The sequence below is a fragment of the Drosophila teissieri genome, chromosome 2R, assembly GCF_016746235.2.
Source record: "Drosophila teissieri strain GT53w chromosome 2R, Prin_Dtei_1.1, whole genome shotgun sequence".
NCBI lineage: Eukaryota > Metazoa > Arthropoda > Insecta > Diptera > Drosophilidae > Drosophila > Drosophila teissieri.
Genome location: NC_053030.1, coordinates 13,245,000 through 13,270,084, shown reverse-complemented (window position 1 = coordinate 13,270,084; position 25,085 = coordinate 13,245,000). Strand labels below are relative to the sequence as shown.

At 43.6% G+C, this 25,085-nt stretch overlaps 7 protein-coding genes across 9 annotated transcripts; 6 read left to right on the top strand and 1 right to left on the bottom strand.

Annotated features, from left to right (window-relative positions):
• Nucleotides 1–2,684: 2,684 nt before the first annotated feature.
• LOC122614208 (larval cuticle protein LCP-30) lies at nucleotides 2,685–5,576 on the top strand. 3 transcript variants are annotated; one of them, XM_043788734.1, is made up of 7 exons: nucleotides 2,685–2,790; nucleotides 3,085–3,220; nucleotides 3,611–3,637; nucleotides 3,969–4,119; nucleotides 4,185–4,200; nucleotides 4,603–4,766; nucleotides 4,889–5,576. In XM_043788734.1, the coding sequence occupies exons 1-7, from the start codon at nucleotides 2,752–2,754 to the stop codon at nucleotides 5,328–5,330; spliced, it is 975 nt and encodes a 324-aa protein (XP_043644669.1). In that variant the 5' UTR covers nucleotides 2,685–2,751; the 3' UTR covers nucleotides 5,331–5,576. The 3 variants fall into 3 exon arrangements, with proteins under 3 accessions (XP_043644669.1, XP_043644670.1, XP_043644668.1); XM_043788735.1 differs by lacking the exon at nucleotides 3,611–3,637; XM_043788733.1 differs by lacking the exons at nucleotides 4,603–4,766; nucleotides 4,889–5,576 and having other exon boundaries at nucleotides 2,752–2,790; nucleotides 3,085–3,130; nucleotides 4,185–4,382.
• Nucleotides 5,577–6,644: 1,068 nt separating this feature from the next.
• LOC122614451 (cuticle protein AM1239) lies at nucleotides 6,645–7,270 on the bottom strand. The gene is made up of 3 exons (XM_043789013.1): nucleotides 7,256–7,270; nucleotides 6,780–7,194; nucleotides 6,645–6,721 (listed from the first exon to the last, which is right to left on the bottom strand). Exons 1-3 carry the CDS (start codon nucleotides 7,268–7,270, stop codon nucleotides 6,645–6,647), a joined length of 507 nt encoding a protein of 168 aa, XP_043644948.1.
• Nucleotides 7,271–9,288: 2,018 nt separating this feature from the next.
• On the top strand, nucleotides 9,289–10,642 carry LOC122614554 (odorant receptor 49a). Its single transcript, XM_043789117.1, has 4 exons — nucleotides 9,289–10,064; nucleotides 10,122–10,323; nucleotides 10,376–10,531; nucleotides 10,586–10,642. Exons 1-4 carry the CDS (start codon nucleotides 9,289–9,291, stop codon nucleotides 10,640–10,642), a joined length of 1,191 nt encoding a protein of 396 aa, XP_043645052.1.
• A 64-nt stretch (nucleotides 10,643–10,706) lies between these two features.
• On the top strand, nucleotides 10,707–14,876 carry LOC122613434. Its single transcript, XM_043787614.1, is given in 5 exon segments — nucleotides 10,707–11,084; nucleotides 11,167–11,343; nucleotides 11,394–11,753; nucleotides 11,807–12,448; nucleotides 12,451–14,876. Coding segments are annotated over 4 exon segments (3,474 nt in total). The 5' UTR covers nucleotides 10,707–11,084; nucleotides 11,167–11,297.
• Nucleotides 14,877–18,266: 3,390 nt separating this feature from the next.
• LOC122613415 (endocuticle structural glycoprotein ABD-4) lies at nucleotides 18,267–21,370 on the top strand. Its single transcript, XM_043787572.1, has 3 exons — nucleotides 18,267–18,378; nucleotides 19,621–19,748; nucleotides 20,438–21,370. Exons 1-3 carry the CDS (start codon nucleotides 18,370–18,372, stop codon nucleotides 20,712–20,714), a joined length of 414 nt encoding a protein of 137 aa, XP_043643507.1. The 5' UTR covers nucleotides 18,267–18,369; the 3' UTR covers nucleotides 20,715–21,370.
• Nucleotides 21,371–21,971: 601 nt separating this feature from the next.
• On the top strand, nucleotides 21,972–22,792 carry LOC122614224 (endocuticle structural glycoprotein SgAbd-3). Its single transcript, XM_043788754.1, has 2 exons — nucleotides 21,972–22,388; nucleotides 22,447–22,792. Exons 1-2 carry the CDS (start codon nucleotides 22,276–22,278, stop codon nucleotides 22,712–22,714), a joined length of 381 nt encoding a protein of 126 aa, XP_043644689.1. The 5' UTR covers nucleotides 21,972–22,275; the 3' UTR covers nucleotides 22,715–22,792.
• A 1,064-nt stretch (nucleotides 22,793–23,856) lies between these two features.
• Nucleotides 23,857–24,705, top strand: LOC122614563 (endocuticle structural glycoprotein SgAbd-4). Its single transcript, XM_043789129.1, has 2 exons — nucleotides 23,857–24,296; nucleotides 24,362–24,705. The coding sequence occupies exons 1-2, from the start codon at nucleotides 24,139–24,141 to the stop codon at nucleotides 24,597–24,599; spliced, it is 396 nt and encodes a 131-aa protein (XP_043645064.1). The 5' UTR covers nucleotides 23,857–24,138; the 3' UTR covers nucleotides 24,600–24,705.
• The last annotated feature ends 380 nt before the right edge of the window (nucleotides 24,706–25,085 follow it).

The following is a 25,085-nucleotide window of genomic DNA, read 5'->3' as shown; positions in this document are numbered from 1 at the left end:
CAGCACGCGCCGTGATTCACACAACAATCTGCTTGGATGACAGTGATCAGTGATCACCTCCCCGCCGATCTGCACTGGATCCCGTCTTGGGTCTCCGGATCTTCGGGTTCAGCGTACGACCTTTGGAGTGCAGTGACTGTGACGCATTATCGATACTTTTGCTCGGCGGTCGGTACTCGGTATCCAGCATCCAGTATCCAGTATCCAGTACCCAGCATCCAATGCCCGGTGTCCGGTGCTTCGATACTCGGCGCTCACAAGACGCGGCGTTTTAATCACAGTTTATGTGGCTTGCTATTATTAATCGGCATATGCCCGGCAATGTGCGCTGGTAATCACTCTCCACGGCGCCATACACTGAAAACAATCGCAGCTCGAGCCGAGTTTCCACCGTAAACATTTCTGTAAGGCGCAGTAAATCTGACTATGCTGTAGGAAGTACATATCTTAACTAGACCTATTTTTACAGGGGCACTAGATTATAATATATTTACCGAAATGTCTGGCTATCAACCTTACAACATAAATATATCTCCAATGGTAGCAGCAGATGTCGACAGCCCAACAACCCACTACAGATGTAAATAGTTCCAATGGTAGCAGTAGCTGCACATATCGAAGAAATACACAATAAATAACCGGCCTTAATAAAGGAAAGTTATCTTTTTTAATATTTTAAAACTCGGATCAGCCCCTTCACACCTCTCACCGCTATGTAGCAACCATAATCTCGACAGCATCTCCAGACGCTAAACTGTTAAGGACACATTCCGAGCCGATCCCCAAGCTGTCACTGTCAGCGCCTCGGTGTCAACGTTTGCTACAAACAATTAAATTCGTTTTTGTCAACATTTTTCTTCTGCCGGTTCCATCCGATTCCGGTTATACATATGCTGCGAGCCCCGAAACCCAGCCCCAGACCTAAAGCCCATCCTCATCCGCATCTCCATCTCCATCTGATCTCCATGCGATCTTCAGCTTGAGCTTCAGTTCCGATATTAATGCATTTCGCAGTGCGAGTGGCGTGCGCATTGTCTGAATTGTTTCTTATTTTATTTATATTGTTTGCACAGTTTTTGCTGTATTTCCGCCGGTGCGTAATTTATGATTTCATTACGGCACTTTTATGGCGCTTCCGAGTGCCTCCAGGTAGTTGGGTATCCGAGGTATCCGCGTCTGCGATGCCAGCGATTCCAGCGATGTGATGTTGTCATCGGTTGCCACGACTAGTTAACTTCGGACTCCAGCTGGGAAGTTAACAGACGTCGTTCAGGGATTGCTGGTGTTATATATTGGCTTATTTTGAATGTTGCTTCCTTGCAATGAATCGTCAAGAGACTCTGGAAACGCGAAAGATTTTGTATACGACCAGTTGGTTCTAGGAATTTAATCGCTTTATTTTTATGACCTGCTTGTCTGGTGTATGAACGTCGAGATCTCAGGAACTACAAAAGCTAGAAAGTTGAGATTAAGCATACAGACTCCAGGGACATAGACGCAGCGCAAGTTTGTCGATTCATGTTGCCACGCCCACTCTAACGCCCACAAACCGCCCAAAACTGCCACGCCCACACTTTTGAAAAATGTTTTGATATTTTTTCATTTTTGTATTAGTCTTGTAAATTTTTATCGATTTGCCAAAAAACTTTTTGCCACGCCCACTCTAACGCCCACAAACCGCCAAAAACTGCCACGCCCAAACTTTTGAAAAATGTTTTGATATTTTTTCATTTTTGTATTAGTCTTGTAAATTTTTATCGATTTCCCAAAAAACTTTTTGCCACGCCCACTCTAACGCCCACAAACCGCCAAAAACTCTCCTTTGCACTTCCACTAGCTGAGTAACGGGTATCAGATAGTCGGGGAACTCGACTATAGCGTTCTCTCTTGTTTTTATTTGGGAATATAAATAATTCTCTCATAAGTTTTCATAGTACTGGCACATTGAAATATACCATTTTGTCCTAAATAGTTTGTGTATTTTGATTTGGTTTTCCCTTCATTCCTTCAAAAAGTTCTTCCCACGTCGATGACACAGAAAAACAGAACGCGAAATAAGTTTACCTATATGGTGTTTATTGCTTTAATCGCGGTGACGTCCGCTTCGACCTGAACTAACCTTCGATTATCATCAAAATGAAATTGCTTCCAAAATAATTCGCTCTTATTGTTCAGACGAATTTTGATGACAATTCTGTGAAACATGGGAATTTCTTCTTCACAACTAGAGTAAATAACTCTGGTGAGTCAGTAAAAGTCCCATATCCTACGCTCTAGAAAGAACCATATTGGAGGGAGAACTCGATTAAGTGTCATTTGTCAAAAAATACAAATTGCCTAATTGGTAATAAATGAAATTACGTTTACTTGTGACATTGATACGCCATAAAGTTGGTGCTCCGGAGAGCGATTAAGCTGGAAGCGGCGGAGAGAACCAGACAAAAGGTGGAACCAGAAGAATTCGGCTCATCTTCTGTCTAAAAATCCAAAGGGAGCAGCTCGGTGTACAACTCTTCAAGAAATGTAGCTGATGAACCGAAGTGAACCGACGAATCTCCATCTCCGCTCTGAGAATTTTAGGCGCGACGATGCGTTGAGAGCAGCGCTGCGACTGCGAACCTGGCACATTTCTATATAAATCCGGTGTACTGGAAGGGAAACCAAACATTCCTGTTGCAGTCGCCTTTCGAGCAGGACTACCAACTCAGTTATCTCACCTCAAAAGGATACCCAAGGATACTCAAAGCAAACATGTTCACCAACTCTATGCTGAGCTTCTGCCTGGTTGCGGTGAGTAGCGCCAAAGGATATACAGTCCTGATTCGGTGACGAAGTGTTGTGCCCCCAAGTTTAACTCACGTGCCTAAGGAAAGGCGTATATAAATCAAATCACTTCACTGTTTGTCAGCCAGTTTTAGCACAATTAATTTGCTGCTGCACCTTGTGTGAAGCCTTGAACCATGACTGCCATCCGCAGATAAATCGCGAAACTCAACTGTTTGAGTACATTCAACCGCCACTTCCTGTCACATTTGAGCGCATTATGCAAAGCGGTATATTAAACCACATCCTCCTCCTCCGCAGGCCCTCTTCGTTGTCTGCCAGAGCAGTCCCGTTCCGGATGATAATGGCAAGTATACGGTTCCACAGCAATCCTCTAGCGATGGCAAGTATCGCCCCAGCGACGATGGAAGGTACCATGGGAATACGCAGAACGAAGGTATTTTCGTGAGCCAAGCAAATAGCAAATATCGTGCCTACTGCCACGCCCAATGACTGCATGCCGCTGCAACCGCCCACTAACACCCAGCAAATGTGAATCGATCGAGAAGCAAGAACGACTTGCCCAGATACTAACATACATACTATACCCCATATGTATATCTGCGTATATATAGCCGGCGACTTCGATAACACACACTCACCTACACGAATAATCCGCTGTCTCTCGAATAAGTTCAAGCTCAAGGCTGACGTCTGAAATTAGCGATATTGTAAAAAAAATTCAGATTATTCAGGCCTTGAGCCGAGCTTCTATCACTAACCAAAGAACCGTTTTTACTTTAAGCACTCCGATATTAATCATTCACTTCTTATACTCATACTCTAGGCCGGAGTGGTTCGCAAGAAAGTCTAGGTAAACTATTGAAAGAAGGAGAAAAAGATACATCTGCCTCACAATCACACAAACAGCAATCATTTCACACAAAAAGCAGTTTCCAAAGAATACCCACTGTGGCTTACCGACTGTAAATTAACTGCAAATTGCAACCAATTCAGACCCAGCTGCCTCTTTTGTACAAAAACCTAATTAGAAACTAATTAACTGTGTAAATATCTAATGTTAGATATTAATAACTTGAATAGTTTCGAAACGTAATCGCACGTCACTCACCCGAACACCAGAGAAACCCTAGCTAAATCATCGAGACTGCCCACTAACTTCCGATTTTGTTTCTTCCCCAAAGGTCGCTATCATCACATGCCAATCCCTTATAGACACGTGAGCGATCAGCGTGAGCTTGGAATCTACCATCACATTCCCAACCCCTATGATGGTGGCTATGGACCCTATGCTGGTTTGAACATTCCCTATGTCCATGACGACAGGCCTTACAAGTGAGTGACGCATCTGATTTCGGTGGAGTATTGTGTTTTATATCATGTGCTTTTGCCCATTTCAGCCACGACCTGTACACAGTAAGTAACGCCGAGTTTAACGTACCAGAAATCCCCTTGGAGTACGGCTTCCCCGATCATGAACCCCATCACCAACCGAGCACACAGTACTAAGATCCCACCAGATCCCACAAGAATCCCAAACATCGAATTCCAACATCCGGCCAACACAGCGAAACCTACCCCCAACACACAAATCCCGAATCCCCTGCTTTCATAACATGCGAATGTTTTTCGGCTCCGCAACAAAATCGACCATTCCGCGCTACATGACACCCCACATTCGGTATCCCCGTTTCCCGCATGACCCCCAACAATATCCTTTGCCACCAAACACCATGCCACACACTCGCATGCACACACGCCCGATCAGAACACCCAAGCCAACGCCAATGATCACAACACCCACAACAACACTCGCAGACCACGACCACCAAGAAACCAACCACGACCACCAAGAGGACGACGACCTCCACCACCACGACCACCACCACGCCCCGCAATATTCTCTTCAACTACGATGACGAGGGTCGCCACAAGATCCTGCACAAGGAAGAGGTCCGCAAGCAGGACAAATACGACCACTCGTAAGTTTCTGAATGATTCTTATAACTCTCATGTCTTTATTTTGGTAGCACCAATGAAAAAGAAGAGTCCTTGATTTTAACCATTAACCATTTAAACCATTTAAATTTATTTTCCCACACAGATACCTGACCGAGAATGGAATCTATGGAGAGGAGCAGGCCAAGCTTCACCACACCGGAGGAACCCATGCCAAGGGCTTCTATGAGTACACCGGTGACGATGGCAAGCTTTACCGCGTCAACTACGCCTCCAACGATGGTGGCTTCATGCCCCAGGGCGACCACATTCACCCGATCCCCGAGGCTATTGCCCGTGCCCTCAAGTACGTGGAGGAGCAGCACAAGATCAACGGAGGCGCTCAGTTCGATCATCGCGGTTTCCGCATCAATCACATGACCAAGGATCTCAAGGCGCAGATCAAGGCGATCCATCTGGAGGAGATGCCCAAGGAGCTGACCGAGCAGATCCACATGCTGGAGCACGAGGTGGAGCTCGCCGAGGAGGAGGAGCGCGAGGAGCAAGCTGCCTTGGAGCGTCTCCGCGAGGAAGCCAAGTCCCACTAAGACCTCTAAGTGCCGAGACCCAGAGCTACCCTCATTCACAGCCACATGTTCCCGCTACCCAAGCCCCCAGAAACAGTCCTAGTCCATTCAAAACCCAACACCCAAAATCCAACACCCAACTCCATTCCCCATGCATTTGCCGAGTGATCCACGGGCAAACCCTATAACAAGCCATCGCAATACCGAAAAAATCCACAAAAAAAGCAAAAGGAAGGTGAAGATGTCAGCATCGAGTGGCAACCGGAGAATATTCGCACATAAGTCCGATCCCATGTTATTTCGTATTTATTTATCTGTCGAACTGTCGAATTTGACGGTGTTGCTATGCATAAGATAATTAATTTGTTATTATCGTATATCGAAATAAAACCTACTAAATATTTGTTATAAATTACCAAGAATTTTTAGTTGAGGAATTCGAAGACCACCAAAGGCCCTTGAGTTGAATGGCATTTTTGGTTTCAAAGGCCGAAACGCAGTTGGTAATGAAAGTGTCTGACATTTTGCCAAATATATGTACACATATTGAACATTTTCAATACACAATATACGGGCAGCGTTTAAAAATTAATGGGTTTCTTGAACCCGCTAAGGCGAGCGAAAAAAAACAAGTCTTAATCTAAGTACTTGTTCTCGGTAGGCGCAATCTTTCTTTTGTTACAAATTCATATATATATAGAAACATTTCCGATAAGGAGGAATTGACCCAATTTCTTTAAGTCTGACCTTGCTCCCGCTAGCTGAAGTACAGTAAGGATTATAATTTTATGATCTTATCCGCTTGCTTTCATTTACTAAGTTTCAAGTTCTTTTTAAAGGAGGAAACGTTAATTATATCAATATTGTGGGAAATAAATATACTTATAAGTTATAACGTATGATTTTAATAATAGTTTTAAAGTATTGTTTTATAGATTGAATTTTTTGTATAGCACACTTTTACGCTGGCGGTTTTTAAAAAGAGCTTTTAAGACGTAAGTTAATAAAAGTTAATGAACAAAAATCTATGGAAAACGAAAACAAGACGAAACGCTACAATTGATTTCCTCTACTATCAGATACCACCTACTCAGCTAATAGAACTACCTGGAAGATATTTTAACATTTCTTTAGAACAAGAAAAATAGTAAACTAAACAAACTCATATCACTTCCCAAAATGGTGGATAGCTTTTGTGGATTCATGAGCGTTATGGTAATCATAAGCTTTTATAGTTCCTAAGAAAAAACATACTCGTCCGTTAATAAGTTTAGTATTTGTAGATTTAATTAAGAAGGCTGAACATACATTTTCACTCAACTAGTTAGAAATAGTTTAAGCTTTGTGTTTCGTATAGACCACATTGGCTGGCGCTGGCTGACCGGCATAAAAAGCGGAGTTCACACCATCATCTATAAGAAATGTTTCATAAATCAGAGTCATTATATAGAGTACCGTCGGGATACGTACAGGTGATCACGGGACGGAAACCGTTGGCATCAGCCAGGTACTTGACTCCCACTCGCAGACCCTCAGGGGTGATGAAGGAATAGGCCCCCTCCACTTGCTCCTCCTGCTGCTGGTTGCCAGTGCTCACCGGCACTCCTCGCTCCTCGCCGTGGATGCCATTCTCCGTCTCATACTCGTAGGAATAGGAGCCCGCTCCGTAGTTTGCATCATTGTTTTGCTCCACAATTTTAGCCTGGGCAGCGGCGATGTAGGGATTGTACTTCTTGTAGAAGCCATCGTAGAAACGGCGAAGATTGTAGAGATCGCGGTTCCTGTAGTACAGATCCCTGTAGTAGGGGTTCCGCAGGTAGGGATTGTATTGGGACTGTCCCTCACAGGCGATGGCAGCCAGGGTGAGCACAAAGAGGCAGGAGAACTGAAAGCACTCGCAAAATAAGATCACAACACTTGCTGGATATATCACTAAATGGTTTTACCAGCTTCAACGACATTTCGGTTTTTGGCAACTTTCAACGATGATCTGTCCGACAGAACTGTAACAGCTTCCGTGGCATTCGGATCATTTTATAACCAACTGGGATTCGCAACCAGACCATTTTGCATAAGCATCAAATTTCGGTCCATAAAATTTATTGTATTCGGCCCAAAAGACTTTCGGGCCAGGGAGCTTGACAGTTTCCGTTTAGAATTTAGATTGGATTTTATTATAATTCGCGTATCTTTTGATTATATAATTAAAACAAGAGCGAACGCTTTAGTCGAGTGGCCCGACTATTAGATACCTGTTACTCAGATAATGGATTGATATTCAGCTAGATTCTAGCTAGATTGATATTATTATTGATATTAAAGCAGTAAAACGAATGCTGTTTATAACGCATTCTGGACTACGGACACCACGGATGATATTTATACGGACAGACATACGGACAGACACACGAACGGAGAGACACAAAGATGGACACGAAGGTAGTGATTCCGATTGAGAACTTATTTACTGTATAGGGTTCGAAACGATTTCTTCTACTGACTACTTTTCAACTGATCTAGTATAATTTTTTACTCCACAATTAAGGGGTATAATTAAGAGCACCTTTGCGCTGGCCTGAAAGTAGCCGACAAACTATCAAAAATCACAGTTGGGGGGCGCTAAGTGTTTATTCGTGTTCAACCATATGAAGATATAAATGCTAATATCGGTTGTAAGCATATTTTGCATTAACTAGTGAAATTCGAGTAGTCAGGGAATAAATTAATTTAATTTCCATACACTTAGGTCTACGTAACTGCTGTAGTTGCCATTTAAAAATGTACTCATATATGTGAACGATAGTATGCTTACCAATTCTGAAACTACATTTGTATTTCTGTTTGCCGCAACTTAATTGTGTCGAATATAATTTATTGTTTCCATCAGAGAGTGAGGTGAATAAGGCATGAATGGGCGACGGAGACCCGGGCACATGAATGAATATGAATGAAGTTGGCATAGAGTTGGCTGTGGAGAAGATATGAATATTGGAGAGGAGGATGGCTGAGGAGGGAGGATCGGGGGAAGCCATCTCGATTGCATTGCCGGCCTTCACATTTCGCGTGCGATTTGACAGCAGTCAACGAGTGCAACAATAGCAGCGTAATTGTGTCTACACTAGTCAGCAAAAGTCACGTGCCAGTCGGGTCGGGTTTTCGTTTTATTAATTGGTGCCTATTATGTGCGCCTTTAAAACGAGAATACTATTTATTTAACCGCTGAAATTAGCATTTTTATGGCCAAGCTAGCTGAGACAAAACAAATTGAGATCAATGGGCAATCCGAGTATGCCCCAAACAAATGCGATATCTATTCAAAACAGTCCCGCCTTCGGACACATCTGGATCTATAAATGTCCAAATACTGGCCATTCGTATATTTTATGGTTCCGATTCTGAAGTCGCAGCTCTGCGGAATGCGTTAAATAAGATCTGCCTATGGATCGGACAAAAGATCTTTATTGGCTCATTTGCATAAACGAGCCGCTGAGAATTTGTCAACCAATTAAGTGGCTCGAATTTATTTAACATTTGTATTTAAATATTCATTTGGGCAGTATCCAAACTTCTTCACTGTGGCTTGCGACTTGATAAATTATCAAACAGCAGACTTCTCTTGTAAGACCAATACTATTTAAGGGGTTCCGTTTGAATTAGACTTTAGTAATTTAAATATATTATACCGGCTGTAGGGCATATTAATTCGGTTGAGGCAATCGCTGACAAGCGGTAGGAAAAATGCAACCGCACCTTAAATTATTAATCACCTTCTCGCACTCGAAACAACAGAAGGCATGTATAATTGGTGAAGAGAACAAATACCCTAGCACCTGAGTGACGAAACAATTACAACATTAATTATTAAATGGACACTTTATTGAAATTGACCAAGGAAGTCCTTATAAATGTATTACTTTCCGAAAGCTTAGCCCAGTTAATTTTAAGAGCCGAAGTGTGAGCACAGGTAAAAAAGCTGAAAATGGAGAAAGTACGTTCCTTTGAGGACTTCATCTACATGGCCAACGTGATGTTCAAGACCCTAGGGTACGACCTATTCGATACACCCAGATCCAGGTGCAGCAATCTGCTTCTCCGAGGCTATTTCGTCCTGTGCACGGCCAGCAGCTTTTACGAGGCTTCCATGGTGACGATACGGATCATTCAGTGGGAATCCTTGGCCGGCAGTCCCTCCAAGATTATGCGACAGGGGCTGCACTTCTTCTACATGTTCAGTGCCCTGGTAAAGTTTGTCACTTTCATGATAAATCGCAAACGCTTACTGCAACTGAGCCATCACTTGAAGGAGTTGTATCCTCATAAAGAGCAAAGTCAAAGGAAGTACGAGGTGAACAGGTATTACCTATCACGTTCCACGCGATACGTGTTGTACGTATACTACTTTGTAATGGTCGTAATGGCACTGGGACCCCTCCTTCAGTCGTGCATTATGTACCTAATAGGTTTCGGAAAAGCTGAGTTTTCCTATAATCGCATTTTTCCCACGCGCCTCACTTTCGACGCCGAAAAACCTTTGGGCTATGTGGTGGCCTACGTCATAGACTTCACATATAGTCAGTTCATAGTGAACGTGAGCCTGGGCACGGATCTCTGGATGATGTGCATCTCACGTCAAATATCGATGCACCTGGGCTATCTGGCCAATGTTTTGGCCTCGCTCTGTCCAAGTCCAGAAACGGAGCAGCAAGATTGTTACTTCCTGGCCGGTATCATGAAAAGACATCAACTAATTCTCAGGTAACTCTACTTAGTTGGTTAACATTATTCAATAACATTATAAGATACATTTTGCAGCCTTCACAAGGACGTAAACTATGTATTTGGACTTTTATTGGCTTCTAATTTGTTCACCACAGCCAGCTTACTCTGCTGCATAGCCTACTATACCGTCGTACAGGGTTTCAACTGGGAGGGCGTTTCCTATATGGCCCTCTTTGTTAGTGTAGCAGCCCAGTTTTACATGGTCAGCTCACAAGGACAAATGCTAATAGATTTGGTGGGTATAATGTAGTGAAATCATATGACATCTTCTAAAATATACCTTTTAGAGTACAAATATAGCCAAGGCTGCCTATGAAAGCAAGTGGTATGAAGGATCGCTGCGATACAGAAAGGAAATACTTATTCTAATGGCACAGGCTCAACGGCCTTTGGAGATCTCAGCCAGGGGAATAATTATCATATCCTGCGATTCCTTTAAAATAGTGAGTATGACATTGTAAGAGTGAATTAATAACCACTTGGCTATTGGTTTGTAGCTGATGACCATCACATACCGATTCTTCGCGGTTATACGACAAACAGTAGAAAAGTAAACTAACTTTAAGATATTAAAATTGAGATTCCATTATCACTGAGATTTCTATCAATTTTGTTAAAAATGACTTTATGTCGAAAATTAAAAAAATACATGTGCTTCTACTACTATATTTGACGGTACAGATTGCGAAAACGAATGAACTAAAAGAAGCGAATATCAAAGTGTATTGCAGTGAATATGTGCCCTACGGAAAGCGCACTAATATCGTCATAGCCATGGAGAGTCTTCCTGTTAAGTACAAAGTAACTATATGGCTGGGTACTCCCAGCTATCTATTGGCCCTTTTTGAGTTGGGAGATGTAGCTAAAGAAATGGGTCCCAGCTTCAAAAGCACATCATCAATCAGTGAAGAGCTTTCCTCCTATGGAATCAAGTCGAAAACTAAAGCCGAATATGAACAGGGATTCTTTGCCAATTTAAGCGCAACTTTTTGGTCGGTCAGTGATTCGGTTCTTACGCTTCTTGCTCGAATAAAATTAAGGAGGATATATGAGGTCAAAATATCTGTTCCCATTGAAGTAACTCTTCCCCAGCGTTGTTCTCCGCAATTGACAGTGCTCAGGTGTTCAGATCCCCAATCACCACGAAAAGTTCTGATAACCCGGAGCCTTTTTATCAATGCCCTATTTCTGGAATCCTGTAACCTGACAATGAAGGCAACATATCACTGGAGTCTCAGAGATTTCGTTGGGTTAAGTGAGCAGCTCAGTGTACCAAACCACCTTTTCTATCCATCCATTCCACAGCACAGTTTGCATCATATGCCACAGATGGTCCTTTCATTAATATTCCGGCATTCACCATGAGGTTTCCCACTTCCTATGAACCCTGGCGAAATTTGTATCTTTTACAAGTCGAAGAAAAGGTGAATGGCTTGCACATCGCAGCGCGATGTTACCTAAAATCGATTATGGGTAATGTCGAGGCCGTAATTCTTGGTGGTCCAAATAGACTGGCCCGACAAAGTGAAACGATCTGGATGAACGGCTCCCTGAGCTACGATTTCTCTAAGAGAAGAGGGGATATCCAGTTCTCTCATTACAATTGGAACTGCTATTCCGCTGATGACATTCGCAATCCATTTTGCCATCGGAACATATCGTCGGGTGAGATTCTAATTTAAACGATAGATATGTGCATTATTATGTTTTCTCAATAGTTGCGGTGTTTTCTATTCCGGCCAACTCCTTTAAAAGTGGCTGCAAATATACCTTTCGTCTGCAAGTTTCCAGAGATGGCAATCCCAATGTATCATCACGAATGACTCAAGGTATTACCGTGATAGATCATAAAATACTACAAGTAACGATAGAATGTGTAAGGAACTGTAGAAACGATTTCTTTACTCCTAGCGCAAAGATTCATCTAAGATCAAGCTGCGCCAATTGCGGAGGTCAAGTTGTCAGATACAAATGGTATATTGATGGTCAGCTGTTGGTCACCAGTCGAGACTTAGCATTGTACATACGCTCTGCAGCTAAAGAAATCCGCATAAAGCTCATTGTATTTTCAAAGTATGGCATCTATGGCCGGAAGGTAAAAACCCTGGTTAGAAATACGGGTCCCAGAGGCGGGTTGTGTTCGGTTTATCCAAGCCAAGGATACGAGGCAATCACGCCGTTCTATCCGTGCTGCCAAAACTTCGTGTCCTTGAATGGTCCCAAGGAGTATTGGTACTATGCCGGGTCAGTTCTGCTCGGAAGTTGTGCGGACTGTAACTGCGAGGTTTACTTGCCTGTTACCAGTTCCATAAAGGTGCTCGTATGCGATGTAGCATGGGCATGCCGCACCACTTGGATAGAGGTAAGATCACGCCCCTGAGAAGTGTTCCCCACAATATTCATGACCTGCTCCAGAAAGGACTTGTGGATCGGTATTTGCAAACCATTCAATCTGCAGCATCGCACATGACTAAACCGGAATCTGGAATATTTCTTACTGGGAATCTAACAAACATTCCTTTCCAGTCGCGGAGTTCCCTCGCAAGGTTGGCTAACCTCACCTTAACTTTGGCACATCGCTTATACTTCGTAGGTCAGCAAAAGGAATCTCTACTTACGATGATGGTCAAGATGATTAATGACAACTTTGACGAAATAGACAAGAACGAGGAAGAAACGTTTATTATGGAAAAGCCATTTGATAACTTAAGACTAGCGTGCAGAGAGGTCTATGAAATAATAAAGAGATTCTGCCAAAGATCTTCTCGTCCACCGTGGTCAGTTTACAATCAATACTATCGGGCATTTTCAACTGGAAAATTGGATCAGTCGCTTGTTGAAAAATTGGTGGATGAGACCCAGAAAGTGGGAAACGCCAAATCAAATTTTCCGTGGATTATCTGGCTGAACTCCACTTGGGAAATGGAGCGCCTGTATCGTCATTTAAACTATCATCGCGGTATCAAACGAACCGATATTGGTGACCTGAGGAAGGCAACGTCCAACGTTTCACTGGATGTTCAATGTTTCCACACTTTTCCCAAGAGAATCGTTCGACTACTTACCAGTGATAGGATTCATATGGTTTTTTTCGGGCGAGCAGTTTTGAGGGAAGTTCTTGGAACGGATAAGGGCAGAGTATGCCTCAAGTTGGTTTCTATCAAACTGAAACTGAACTGGTGGTACCCGATTTACAAGAGGCCCAGTACTCTGGTGCTTTCAGTGCGGATTTTTCAAAGAGAAGACAATTTCACGGTGCAGATACCACTGAATCAGAGTCAAATTCACACAAAGACTTTTATAACCTATGACCCCGCATTGACAGCCGAGAACAGCAACAGTTTTATGCGCCGCGGGATATCCCCAAGAGCGATCCTCGTGTCCACGGCCGAGATAGAAAACTGCCTTAGAGAAGGCACTCTAGAAAACCTTAAGGATATCCGGATGTACCGCATGGTTCTGATGGAGCACACATTGCTGGCTGTGCACTTCACCACATCCACTCACAAACTTCAGGTGGTGCTGAGGACCAAGCACAAGCCCTCCTTCCGCGAAATCTCCGACTCCAAGTGCACCATCCCGGCATCAACGACGAATACAACGCTTCTTCTGCGAAATAACTGCCATAAACCTAAACGAGCATATATTGCACTGAGAGTTTATGCCCATTCCTCGATAAATAAGACCGACGATACTCCCATAGAGAACGGACCGGCGAGATTTGCTTTCGTTTTTCAGATTCGCAGCTGTGACACATGGCGGTACTCCGCGAGTTTGGATAATCAGAAGTGGTCTTACTATGGGTGCTACCCCACGATGGACCTCAGCGTGGAGAAGGGTATTCGATGCACCTGCAATGTCCTCGGAACTTATACTAATTACTTGCACTATATTCCCGGTGTGGAGGTGCCCATTGGTGTTTTCAATGCAGCAAAGCTAAATGTTTTAATTATACTTGTCTATGTCGCTCTCTTTTCAATTATACTGCTATGGATTCTATGGCTGTATGTATACCGAAACAGACTTCCAAGTAAGACCATCCTATTTCCGAAATTCGAACTGGACGACGAGTCAACGGGAGAGTTGCATGATGTTTTAATCTCCTTAAGGACCGGAGGTCGCATAAATTCGGGAACCACAGCTTCCTTGCACTTGTCCTTCCATGGCGAATCTCAACCTATTCGGCATATTGCAATCATGCAGGATCCTGAGCATATATTTCTTAAGTGCAATACCACGCTGTACATTTGGGTACGAACTCGAGATATCCGCATCCCAACCACGGTTATGGTTACCCACAACAACGCCGGGCGCTTTCCGAAATGGTTCCTCCGCCGCATCGAGGTCACCGACATCCAGACAGGTGAAACGCAGGTGTTTCTAGCCCGGCAATGGGTGGAGAAAAGAGCACTGTTGCTGTCTTCATCGCTGATCTATAGGCAGGGAGATGTACGATTGTTCGACAATTGGCTGAATCGATTTCTGATGAGCTTCGAGATGCTGTGGATCAACTGGTCGCTGTGGCAACCAGTGACCGGCAGTTGGAGGGAGTCCGTCAAGTATCCGCGTATGTCTCGAGCCAAGAGAGTTTGCGAGTTCATCAGTAAGCTGCTTATCAATTTCACTCTATGCGCCATTTTCTTTGGCGTTACAACATCCGAAAACATTCAATTAATGCGAAATACGTTTTTGAAGTACACGGATGTCATAGTACTTACCATGCTGTGCTCTTTTGTAGATCTGCTCTTGCAGATTATGTTCGACTTTGTTAACTATAGATTCGGTTAAGATGTCTTTGTGAATACAATCAATAATGTATTTTAGAACTAACTGCTTTATGGAAATAAAACAAGATTTGTAGTAATTTCTTGAGACTTATGGTTAAGAGGGGTGTTTAGCTTAATGCCAGAACATTGGCGTGACAAATTTAAATATGCTATTTGCTGAGAGAGGAGGAGTTCCTAAATACCCACTCCCGCATATTAAATGTCTTGGCCGCGATTTGCATTAATTAGCCATGAGCTGTAAACGACGACGCCCACGTGCTGCAGATCGATCCCTCTGCCATTTGAGATGGCTGTCAATTTGCATAAATCACATTAATAGACTGAGCCCAGAGCTTATCTCGAATGCCCAGACGGATTAGCTAAAGGCCATGTGGTGGTGACTCATTCATACCAACACCACCCAGTGTGCTCCAGTTCCTGACCACGCGAACCAGTTAAGAGCCCCGAAGCAGAGCAGCTATGACGACCATCCTTGACCATGAATGGGCCACTAAAACCAATCCCCGCTCCCAGACTTCGTGTACCACCAAAGTGCAGTAGCTGGGATCGCGACATGACCAGAACCACTGACATTTAACCGCAGCAACTGGTTCCCCGCCGCGTCCATCGGTGGCTTCTGCTGCGGTGGGCAATTATTTATTTATGCCTGCATTGACATTAGCATTAGCCAGTGCAAAGTATGCCAGGCTGGACCGCAGACGTGGCCAATAGTTGGCCAAAAGGCGGCTCTAGCTTCTTACGCAACCGCTAAGTCAATGCGGACAACCGATTTACAGCGATGCCAACCGAACGAATTGGTTGGTGGGCAGATGCCTCTTGGTTATTAACATTTGATCTTGAGCCGAAAAGGATTTCGGACTTAAAAAGATTTTAAAAGCTTTAAGTCAGTTTATGTGTCACAAGAATATCTTGAACTTTGGCTAAAGATTACGAGCCAAACTTAAAATTTTGACCTCCAAAAGCAGCTAAAAGTGATTTGAATGAAATATGTAAATATACAAATAAAGAATATTTTAAAAATCAATAAAGAGGCACTGAAATTATTGTTAAGTGGTATTATTGTTAATATTATTACATATTTAATTAATTTAAATTTAAATGGAAATTTCTAGTTACAAGTTTTGAACAAGTAAACTACACAAACAATTAAAATTAAATATAGCATTACATAGCTACATAGACAAAAGCTGGCACCTCGCATCGGCGCTACAGCGTAGCCATCATGCCCGACCCCTTGCTGGGTATCAGATTGCAGACTTTACTCAAAACGTCTTTAAAACAAATTACGCTGTCTGCCGTAAAGAACGCGCTGCGACCTTCAAAGTGGACAGCGGGCGAGAACAGGTTGGGCAACCAGAATATGACCATAAAGCCATAGACCATACATACTATGTATATCCATAGAGCCAACTGACATTTGGTGGCATCGGGTTCTCCGATCGCAGAAGCCATGCGTAACAATTCAAGGTTCCGCCGCCGAATAATAATAATAATAAGCCAGATGGGAAATGCTTGGCTGAGAACATAAATCTCATCAGACAGCCAGTTAAGTGGAAATATATTTAGCACATTTTAAGGTGGCACATTAAAATATTAAAATGAATGCACACAAATGTCTTCACAACTATTGCAAACAGCTAAGAAAAAGGGTTAATCATAATAAGGCAATGGCCACAGACTTTGACTTCCACCTCGACGACTTCGCCTTTAACTTGCTTAGAGAGCCAAAAAAATAAAAAAAAATGGTAAGTTCGGCAATAGTTTGTACTCGAACTATATGAGTTTTCTTCTTTTTTTCGATCTTTTCTCGGTTGCCAAAGACAAAGACAAAAACAATACAATACGGCCACAATCTTTGGGACAATCTTGTCACGAAATTCTGTCGCCGTCTGTGTCGCAGTTGCAGTTAGCGGATGGAGATGCAGATGGAGATGGGGCCAGGGGGTGGGGGGTTTTGGGCCGGTGTTGCAGACAAAGTCGTAGAGTCTGGCCCCATCTGCTGGCCCAAAGCTATTCATTAGACGCGCCTACACTTTGGCAGCGACGGCAACAACTTGGCGTTTAGCAATTTCTGGCATTTTGACCCCGTGCACGGCTTCAGTTTGAGGTCTGCCCATGAGTTTGGGTTTCGGTTTGGGTATGGGTATACCAGTATTCGGTATGGGTAAAGGTTTGGGTTTGGTCTTGTGTACTGGATACTCGGTTTGTACCGGGTAATGCCGCTCGATGGCTGCCTGACTTTGATTGCGATGGCCGATTAAGGCAGCGCATTTAAATGCAACGGTTCACCCCCAAAAATCAATGGGCCTGCCCCATTTCGAGTCAGGTGGCAACGCCGGCGGCCGAGATCGGTATCATCTCATCTTTGCTATTATAATTATCATTTATCTGGGGCGTATCCATCGACCGTTCTTCTTTCGTCGCTTGCTGGCTGCCTACACTGAAGGAAATTCCACTAACAAAATATTTAAAACTTACAAATATCTGGTGTGCATTAAATTTCCAGTAATATTTAAAAACCTTAGAAATCGTTTGAAAAACGGTTACATCATCCACATCTTATTATCAATCTAAACAGATCTAAGCAATCCTCAAGCAGAATAATCTATAAATAGTATAGCTTTGGAATCGAAAGCTAGCAATTAAATTTTGTATTGTAATTATAATGTATTCACTTTATTTTAATAAGTTACCGTGTGATGAAAAACAGATCTAATTACTCTTATCAAGTTTATCGCTATGTAAATATACAAACATTTTTAAATAAATGTAGCAAACTGGTTTAACAAATATATTTATTATATAATATCTATTACTATCTTTTACTCTTTAGATATTATAATCGATATCTGCAGCGATTTGCATCCCTGTGTAGCTATTTCCGCCGGCTGATGCAATTACCAAGCAATAGATTTAAATGGTGTAGACGATCTGCAAAAACCTGAAGCAATTGCATAAATTACGTGTACTTAGTACCGAGGTGGTTCTTTATTTCCAGCCCAGAACAACTGGGCCTCCGCCTCAGTCGTCGCTTCTGCTGCTCTTTGCAAACGGCGACGTCGACTGCGACTGCGACGGCGACTTAGGCGTTGAATCTTCAGTTTAGTTTTTCTCCTCTCTTGGCCAGCCAGCCACCTCGTCACCCAACAAACCCAAACCCACCCACCTCCAGTGCACCCATACCCATCCCCCTACTAGCCAAGTTGCTTGTTGGTTGTTAGTTGTTCGTTGTTGGTTTTGGCCGTACTCGTGTCGCAGCTTTGCATCTTGGCTAAATAGTATGTGTGTGTGTGTGCGACGCTTTGCCAACTGAAACTGAATTGTTTGCAGCCTCGCCAGTGCAATTTTCGTATAAATAGACTCACCTGCCGGCATTGGGCATCATTAAATAGAAACGTTCGTTCAATTAACAACTGCAGTGTGCTGAGGACCCAGACGAAAGGATACTTTTGCCTTTGCCTTTTGGATTACACCACCACCAAGCTTCTAACAAGATGAAGAACGTAAGTGGGTGCCAAAGGAGTCGAGTGATCAGAACAGTGTGTTTGGGAACATACATATAGAAAAAGTGCCAATAAGGATAGGATCGAGAAACCGACATTAGGGATAGATTGTGCTGAATAATGCAACCCCTTGTGAAGCAAATGAATAAGGCAGTGATTCTCAACAAGACATTAACTTAATACATTTCAAGACATTGTTTAGTTTGGAAGATACTCCGAATGACTAGTTAATACTTTTGAGCCTATAAAACTTATTTTGGCGAACTTTTAACGAATCAAGCAATTGTTAGCCTGCACCTGAGATTTACACATAAAAAGTGTTGTAAGTTTCACTCAAGTTTACGCAAGTAAGTCGAGTTCTACAAAAATGTCAGATATTAAATTCCATGGCAATCCCCATCTTCCACCAATTCCCATAAGACATATGACCAGACCTGCTCCGGCAGTAAAAGTCATCGTAAATCAATCGCCACAGTTGAGCTTTTGAGGCATTTATTAAGGTTCAGGAAAAAAGCAAGGCCCTTTTGAAATGGTTTTTTGGCCAATTCTTCCGCAATTACGAGGTTCGCCGGCTGTAAAGGCGGGTGCAACAACATATAGCACCCTGCCACTTGCCACCGGGTGCAGACACGTCTTGCCATTTGAATGGCTTAAAAGCCAAAGGCAATTAGCGGATTCAGATTCCGAGACAGCCTGTTGCTCGCCACGCAAAGGTCAGAGTCAGACCCACGGACCAACACCTGGCAGCTGTCCATCGGACTGAAAAGTTCAGACACGAAATTGGAGTCCCAGACGGAAAACGAAACCCATTCAGCTCGCCTCAGCGACAATTGCCCAAGTCTTGATCTGGGGTGAGCTCAAAAGTGGCCAAAAAATAAGAAGAAGTCAGCCGAAGTTAACTCCGATGAGACAGTGGAACACGCCCCGCCATATCCACCATTTCCAAGCACTTTGGTGCAAAAGTTAATTGAGTCAGTCGACATTAGGTGTGTGAGTGTGGAAATGTGGAAAATATTTAATTGGCATCTATTTGCCGACCTCAAAACGGTGTCTAAAAAGCCCGGTATGTGAGAACAGCAAATAAACTAGCGAAGATAGCTGAGGCAATAAATCTCGGCACTCGGGGACGTTGCATAATGGCACTCATAGCATCGGGCACGATTCAAGATGTTTATTAGCTCGGTTAACATTGCGGAACTCTCCATCTCCATTTTCATTTCCATTTCGTTTTGCCTTCGACAGTTTGCTCTCTGTCTGCTGGCCACCGCCCTGATGAGCTGCTGCCAGGCTGCCCCCCAAAAAGCGGAGGAGCCCATCGCCATCATCAGCCAGGAGTCCAACATAGAGCCAGATGGATCCTACAACTACGCGTGAGTAATCCGAATAGTAAAACTAGCATAATTAATCGATTTACTAGAGTCTTAAGTGAGATATACACACTCACTGTTGAGATATATAACAAGCCTTCATTATAATACGTGCTAATGAGCCATTTACACGTTAATTGAACTTCAACCTTTAATTATCTCAAGCCTCTGAAACTCATCGTAGTTGAAAGCCGGGCTTGAACAATCTTAGTAATATAGCAATTGAGATCTGTCCGTTGCAAGAAGCCAACACTTTAAAGCATACTTTGGGGAATAAATATCTCTACTTTAGTTTACGATAAACACCTAAAAGTGGCTCACAAATTTCAGTTTATCTACCTGTGATTGTGATTAAACTAAATCTTATAGTAGTCCCCCAACGCCACTTTCCCTTAATCCGTTAGCAAAACCAGCTATTGGTTTCCATTAAAATCAGAAGAAATATGCTAATAAAGCTAACGAAATATGGATTAGTGAGCCATATTTAAATAGAAGTCCGCGCAGAAATGCTAAAAGTTAAACAACTGATTGAATTTTAATTCGATTTGCTTGGCGCCAGTCGAATGGTGCATAAAAGCAAGGTGACTTTAAGTTTATAATATATATTTATCGCAAGATCTCAAGGAGACTTCGTTTAGACCCTTTGATTTAAAATATATTTTATATATTTTCTTTGCAATCGGAACTTGCAGCTACGAGACGGCCAATGGAATCAAAGCTGAGGAGACAGGCACCCTGAAGAAGGCCACCTCGCCGGACGCCAGTGACGTGATCATCGCCAGGGGATCGGTGTCCTACACCTCGCCCGAGGGCAACCTGATCACCCTGAACTACTCCGCAGATGACGAGAACGGCTTCCAGCCGCAGGGCGATCATCTGCCCACTCCGCCACCAATCCCACCAGCGATCCAGAAGGCTCTGGACTACCTGCTCAGCCTGCCCCCAGCACCCCCAGCAAAACGTCGTTAGGAGGGGATTACCCCCTAGATGTTGACCCACGATTCTGACCAACCTCGATTACGTTGTGTATATGCTGCGCTGATGCTGCATGTTGATTGCTGCCAATCCTTCAATGCCCCAATCCCGATTCCTAGACAATCACACATTAGACACAAGCCAAGGGCTGCCACCTCCTCCTCCACCCACTTCTCTTTCCACTTAGGAGGTCAAAGGTCGGCCAAATCCACTGACTGAAGAACACACACTCAAACGGATGTGATGGACAACACCACACGAGAACCACACAACAACACGATGACCCGATGAAACTGATAGCCCAGTCTGATTTCTTGCTTTCTTCCACGAACTCTACTCTATGCGAATTTCTTCAGATCTTTTAGTCGCCGGAACTCTGCCATTTTCGGACTCATGTGATATCGTCGATTTATCAATGAAATCAACAAAGAAAATGTAAAAAAAAAAATACACGCAAACAAGAAATTACGTAAATAATATACAGGAATATTATCAACAGCGAACTTTGTGTAAATAGTCTGTAAATTAGAAGCATTTACACGTAGTCTTAGCCAAGATGTCGATGAGGCCTCAGCGAGGAGTCACCTCGTTGCGTCGTGAATTATACAAACTCTTGTAAAGAACTATGATGATATTCTTTAGCCTTAGCTGCAAATAAAGAATTAAAGATTCTTTCGAAAAGTAAACAAATCAGGTGTTTTCCTTATGTGGATATGCCCGAATCGGGAAACCCAACGGCCTCTAATAATCCTTAGTAGTCGTAGTCTATCTTTGACATCTAAAAAATGACACTCCCACTAACACTGAATACCTCGCGGATTGGAGCTTCTGTCGTGGTCATAAATCTGGATACACAATTCCTCAAATAGCAGCGATGACAAACGCTGAAAGGAATTAATGCATTCACAGAACTGGTTGGCCAGATGCGATGCACACACATTGAGAGTATAGCTTACATAGGACTTTGGGTCGTAAGGCTATTCATAGACTCTGCCCAAATATAACATCTTGTTTTAGTCTCCCATACTGTTTTGCACCTCAAGGCGAGACGTGGATGTGATAGATTCATCTTATGCAAAGTGGCCAGACGCGGGCTGGCTGAAATGTGGTCAAGTTGGTTAGGAATCGCCGAGAACCAGAATAGGAGTGATGCCGATGACGAGTGCCTATAGAAGATGGCACCATGGCACCGCATTACTATTATTTATTTTTATATTTAGTTTTATTTGAAAAACAATGTGGGGGCAGGCCGGAATCGGAGCTTCGTCTGAACCAAACGGAAACGTCTGCACCAAATTTCACACCCATTTTCGAAAGGCCGGCGACGAGTGGAACGGGGCAAAACAAGTTCTATATTATTTATTGGTCACATTTTAATTTCATGTTAAATATTTTAGTACAGCAATTCTAGCATGGCTTCAAGAGTTCGCCAAATCCGTTGCCTATATAAGAGTCTTTGTTTACCGCTGGAATCACCAGTCGAAACGAGACACCAGTTTGGATTGGATTGGATTGCATTGCACTGATATCGATAGAGCGGAATAGAGATCCCGACATGAAGTACCTAATGCTGATTGCCCTGTTTGTGGTCGCTGCTTCGGCGACGGACAACGACGACCCGATTTCGCAGGAATCCAATGTGGAGTACAATGGCAAATACCATTATCAGTGAGTTGATTGTGCGATTAAAGCTCTATTGCGACTAATCCACCACTTATTAACCCAGTTATGAGCTCAAAGACGGCTCAAAGGCCACTCAGGATGGAGTTTTGAAGACCGTGAATGCGGATCACAACGGCGAGTCGGTCAATGGAAAGTACTCATTCGTGGCCGACGATGGCAAGACCTATGTCGTGTCTTACACGGCTGACGAGAACGGATACCAGGCGGTGGGTGACCACCTGCCCACACCACCACCCACGCCGGAGTCCGTCCTGAAGGCTCTGGAGTACATCCGCCTGCATCCGTACACGGCTCCCGAGAAGAAGCACTAGGCACCCCGCTAGAACTAAGCCAGAATGTGATTGGAACCAAAAGAACTGAGAGAAATATTAAAAGATAACTAAAGACAACCACTCGAAATATTGGGTAACCGGAAACAAAAGAGTTCAAATGCGTTTCGACGACAATGAACGAGTTAGTCAGGGATGGAGCTCGGCAGAGATCCCCACTTCGAAGAGCCACTGCGTCATGTGTGCCAAAATGTGTGTTAAATTTGCCTTACTTAGCAGTTTTTGGCTTGCCGGCCATCTCGCTAAACAATTACTAATTGAAAGCTAAATTGTTAAATAAGCAAGTGAAGCCCAAGCAGAGAGGCAAAAATCTCAAGGCCGTAACCGAAATCGGTTTAAGTGAGATTCAGATTGAGAATTCGACCAGGCAAAATCAATGGGTATTATGTATTATGCAAGCCCTTCCAGAAACTGAAAGTGTGATTCGGAATTGTTTAACTTGTTTTAATTTACAACATTATGATAATTCCAAAGCCAAACAAATGAAGAACGTTAGAGATTCCGGGAAAAGGTTGGAGAACATTTCTCTTACCGCGAAGCTAATCAGATATGTATCAAAGAAGAATTGAAATGTTGGTCGCTTGGCTCTTTTGTTTTTTGGGTTTATTCAAACGCAGTTCATTGACCATTTTGTTCCCGCAGATTTCTAGGCTCTATGACACAATTGTGGTTAATATTCGCAGCATATAGCCATCATATGGGTATATGTAAGTTCGCAGTGTTATCAATTCGATTTATGGCCAACAATACTCCACATTTTTTATGGCCTGTTTGTCTCCACCTGCGTTCACCGTTAGCTTTTCGGCGGCAAATATTTCCCTAATTGAAACGTGATCGGATTGCAAAATCACGAATTCGATATGACTTGGAAAAATTTGACAAATTGTGGAAGAACTTTCAGGTGTGCCACCGCTGCTTCAACTCAAATCCTTAACGGAATCCCCAGGAACTATCTGTGGAACTCAGCGGAACTAACCCAGGTGAGCCGACTCCCAGAAGAATTATATACTGCTCAGACAAATCACGTAGCCTGTCCAGATCTGGCGATATGTGGCGCGGGGTGGAGGGCAGTAAACTGTCACCTGTTGACATCGCCGCTCCATCTTCATCTCTGTTGGCGGTGCGATCTGATGTTTACTCATCGCGGGGCCATAAAACCGAAACCAAAATCCCAAATAAGCAAAAAAGCAAAGAAAAGAAGCCACAGCGCCCGCTCGTAATTTCTGCGAGTACTTCGAAGCTTATCTAGTGCGCCCATCGTAATGGCAATCGTAAGCAGCCGAAGCCACGGAACAGAGTATAAAAAGCCCGGCTCTCGATTGCACAGTCAACAGTCGCTCGCTGGATACCGCCCACACTTAGCACTTATCACTCCGTGACAGGATATACACCCACTCCCACTCGATATGTACAAGTTCGTCTTCCTCGTCTGCTCCGCCCTGCTGCTCAGCTATGTCCTGGCCAGGCCCCAGGATCAGCGGGCCAGTCCCACGTCCACGACCACAGCTGCCACCATTGTCAAGCAGGATAATGTGAACAACGCCGACGGCAGCTTCAACAGCAGGTGAGCTAATATACCTATGGGTAATCAGATCAGGATGTAACTCCGATCTCTTCCAATCCATATAGCTACGAGACCTCGAACGGAATACGCGTGGAGAACATTGGCTACCTGAAGAAGATCATCGTTCCCAAGACGGAGACCTCCGACGGCCAGGTGATCGACGAGCACGAGGAGCTCGTGCTGGTTCAGACCGGATCCTACAGCTACAGCGATCCCGATGGCAACCTGATCACCCTGCGCTACGTGGCCGATGAGAATGGATTCCAGCCGGAGGGCGACCATCTGCCCGTGGCCCCTCAATAGTTTAACATATGTCCATAGAGCCCCTGTAATATTTGGCTTGAAAGTATTATGCACTGCCTGAATGCCATACGAAATTGAAATGCCTACATTCCGTAGTTAGTCTTAAGCAAACACACACCGAAATAAATATTGAAAACGATAATGAAAACGACAACTAAACTCAACTGAACTGAACTCACTTCTCAGCCTCGCGTGGCCTATAACATTACATTACCAAATTGCCCTTCACGCTTGCGGTTAACACTGATGATTCCCAAGTGGAGATCGGATGGGTTGGGATGGTGATGCTGGAGCTGGTGGTCATGAGCCAACTGCCGGATTTGTTTACACTGATGGCGCAGCGATGGTAAATGCCGCCAGATCCGAATGACATTGATGCCGATATGGATACGGCTAGGAATTGGGTATCAAGTGTGTGTGCCCAACTCAATGGGCCGTACCAGAATACCCTACTCGCGCAAGTCGTTTAATTACTCAATAATGGGT

Bases quoted from the DNA above. Each gene is read 5' to 3' on its own strand.
- LOC122614208 (XM_043788734.1), top strand. From the start codon at position 2,752: ATGTTCACCAACTCTATGCTGAGCTTCTGCCTGGTTGCG. The intron at 2,791-3,084 runs GTGAGTAGCGCC...CCTCCTCCGCAG, and splicing joins TGAGCTTCTGCCTGGTTGCG to GCCCTCTTCGTTGTCTGCCA. The intron at 3,221-3,610 runs GTATTTTCGTGA...CTCATACTCTAG, and splicing joins TGGGAATACGCAGAACGAAG to GCCGGAGTGGTTCGCAAGAA.
- LOC122614451 (XM_043789013.1), bottom strand. The intron at 6,722-6,779 runs GTACGTATCCCG...CATTTCTTATAG, and splicing joins TTTCCGTCCCGTGATCACCT to ATGATGGTGTGAACTCCGCT.
- LOC122614554 (XM_043789117.1), top strand. From the start codon at position 9,289: ATGGAGAAAGTACGTTCCTTTGAGGACTTCATCTACATGGCCAACGTG. The intron at 10,065-10,121 runs GTAACTCTACTT...TACATTTTGCAG, and splicing joins AGACATCAACTAATTCTCAG to CCTTCACAAGGACGTAAACT. The intron at 10,324-10,375 runs GTGGGTATAATG...TATACCTTTTAG, and splicing joins GACAAATGCTAATAGATTTG to AGTACAAATATAGCCAAGGC.
- LOC122613415 (XM_043787572.1), top strand. The intron at 19,749-20,437 runs GTGAGTAATCCG...CGGAACTTGCAG, and splicing joins GATGGATCCTACAACTACGC to CTACGAGACGGCCAATGGAA.
- LOC122614224 (XM_043788754.1), top strand. From the start codon at position 22,276: ATGAAGTACCTAATGCTGATTGCCCTGTTTGTGGTCGCTGCTTCGGCG. The intron at 22,389-22,446 runs GTGAGTTGATTG...TTATTAACCCAG, and splicing joins AATGGCAAATACCATTATCA to TTATGAGCTCAAAGACGGCT.
- LOC122614563 (XM_043789129.1), top strand. From the start codon at position 24,139: ATGTACAAGTTCGTCTTCCTCGTCTGCTCCGCCCTGCTGCTCAGCTAT. The intron at 24,297-24,361 runs GTGAGCTAATAT...CAATCCATATAG, and splicing joins GACGGCAGCTTCAACAGCAG to CTACGAGACCTCGAACGGAA.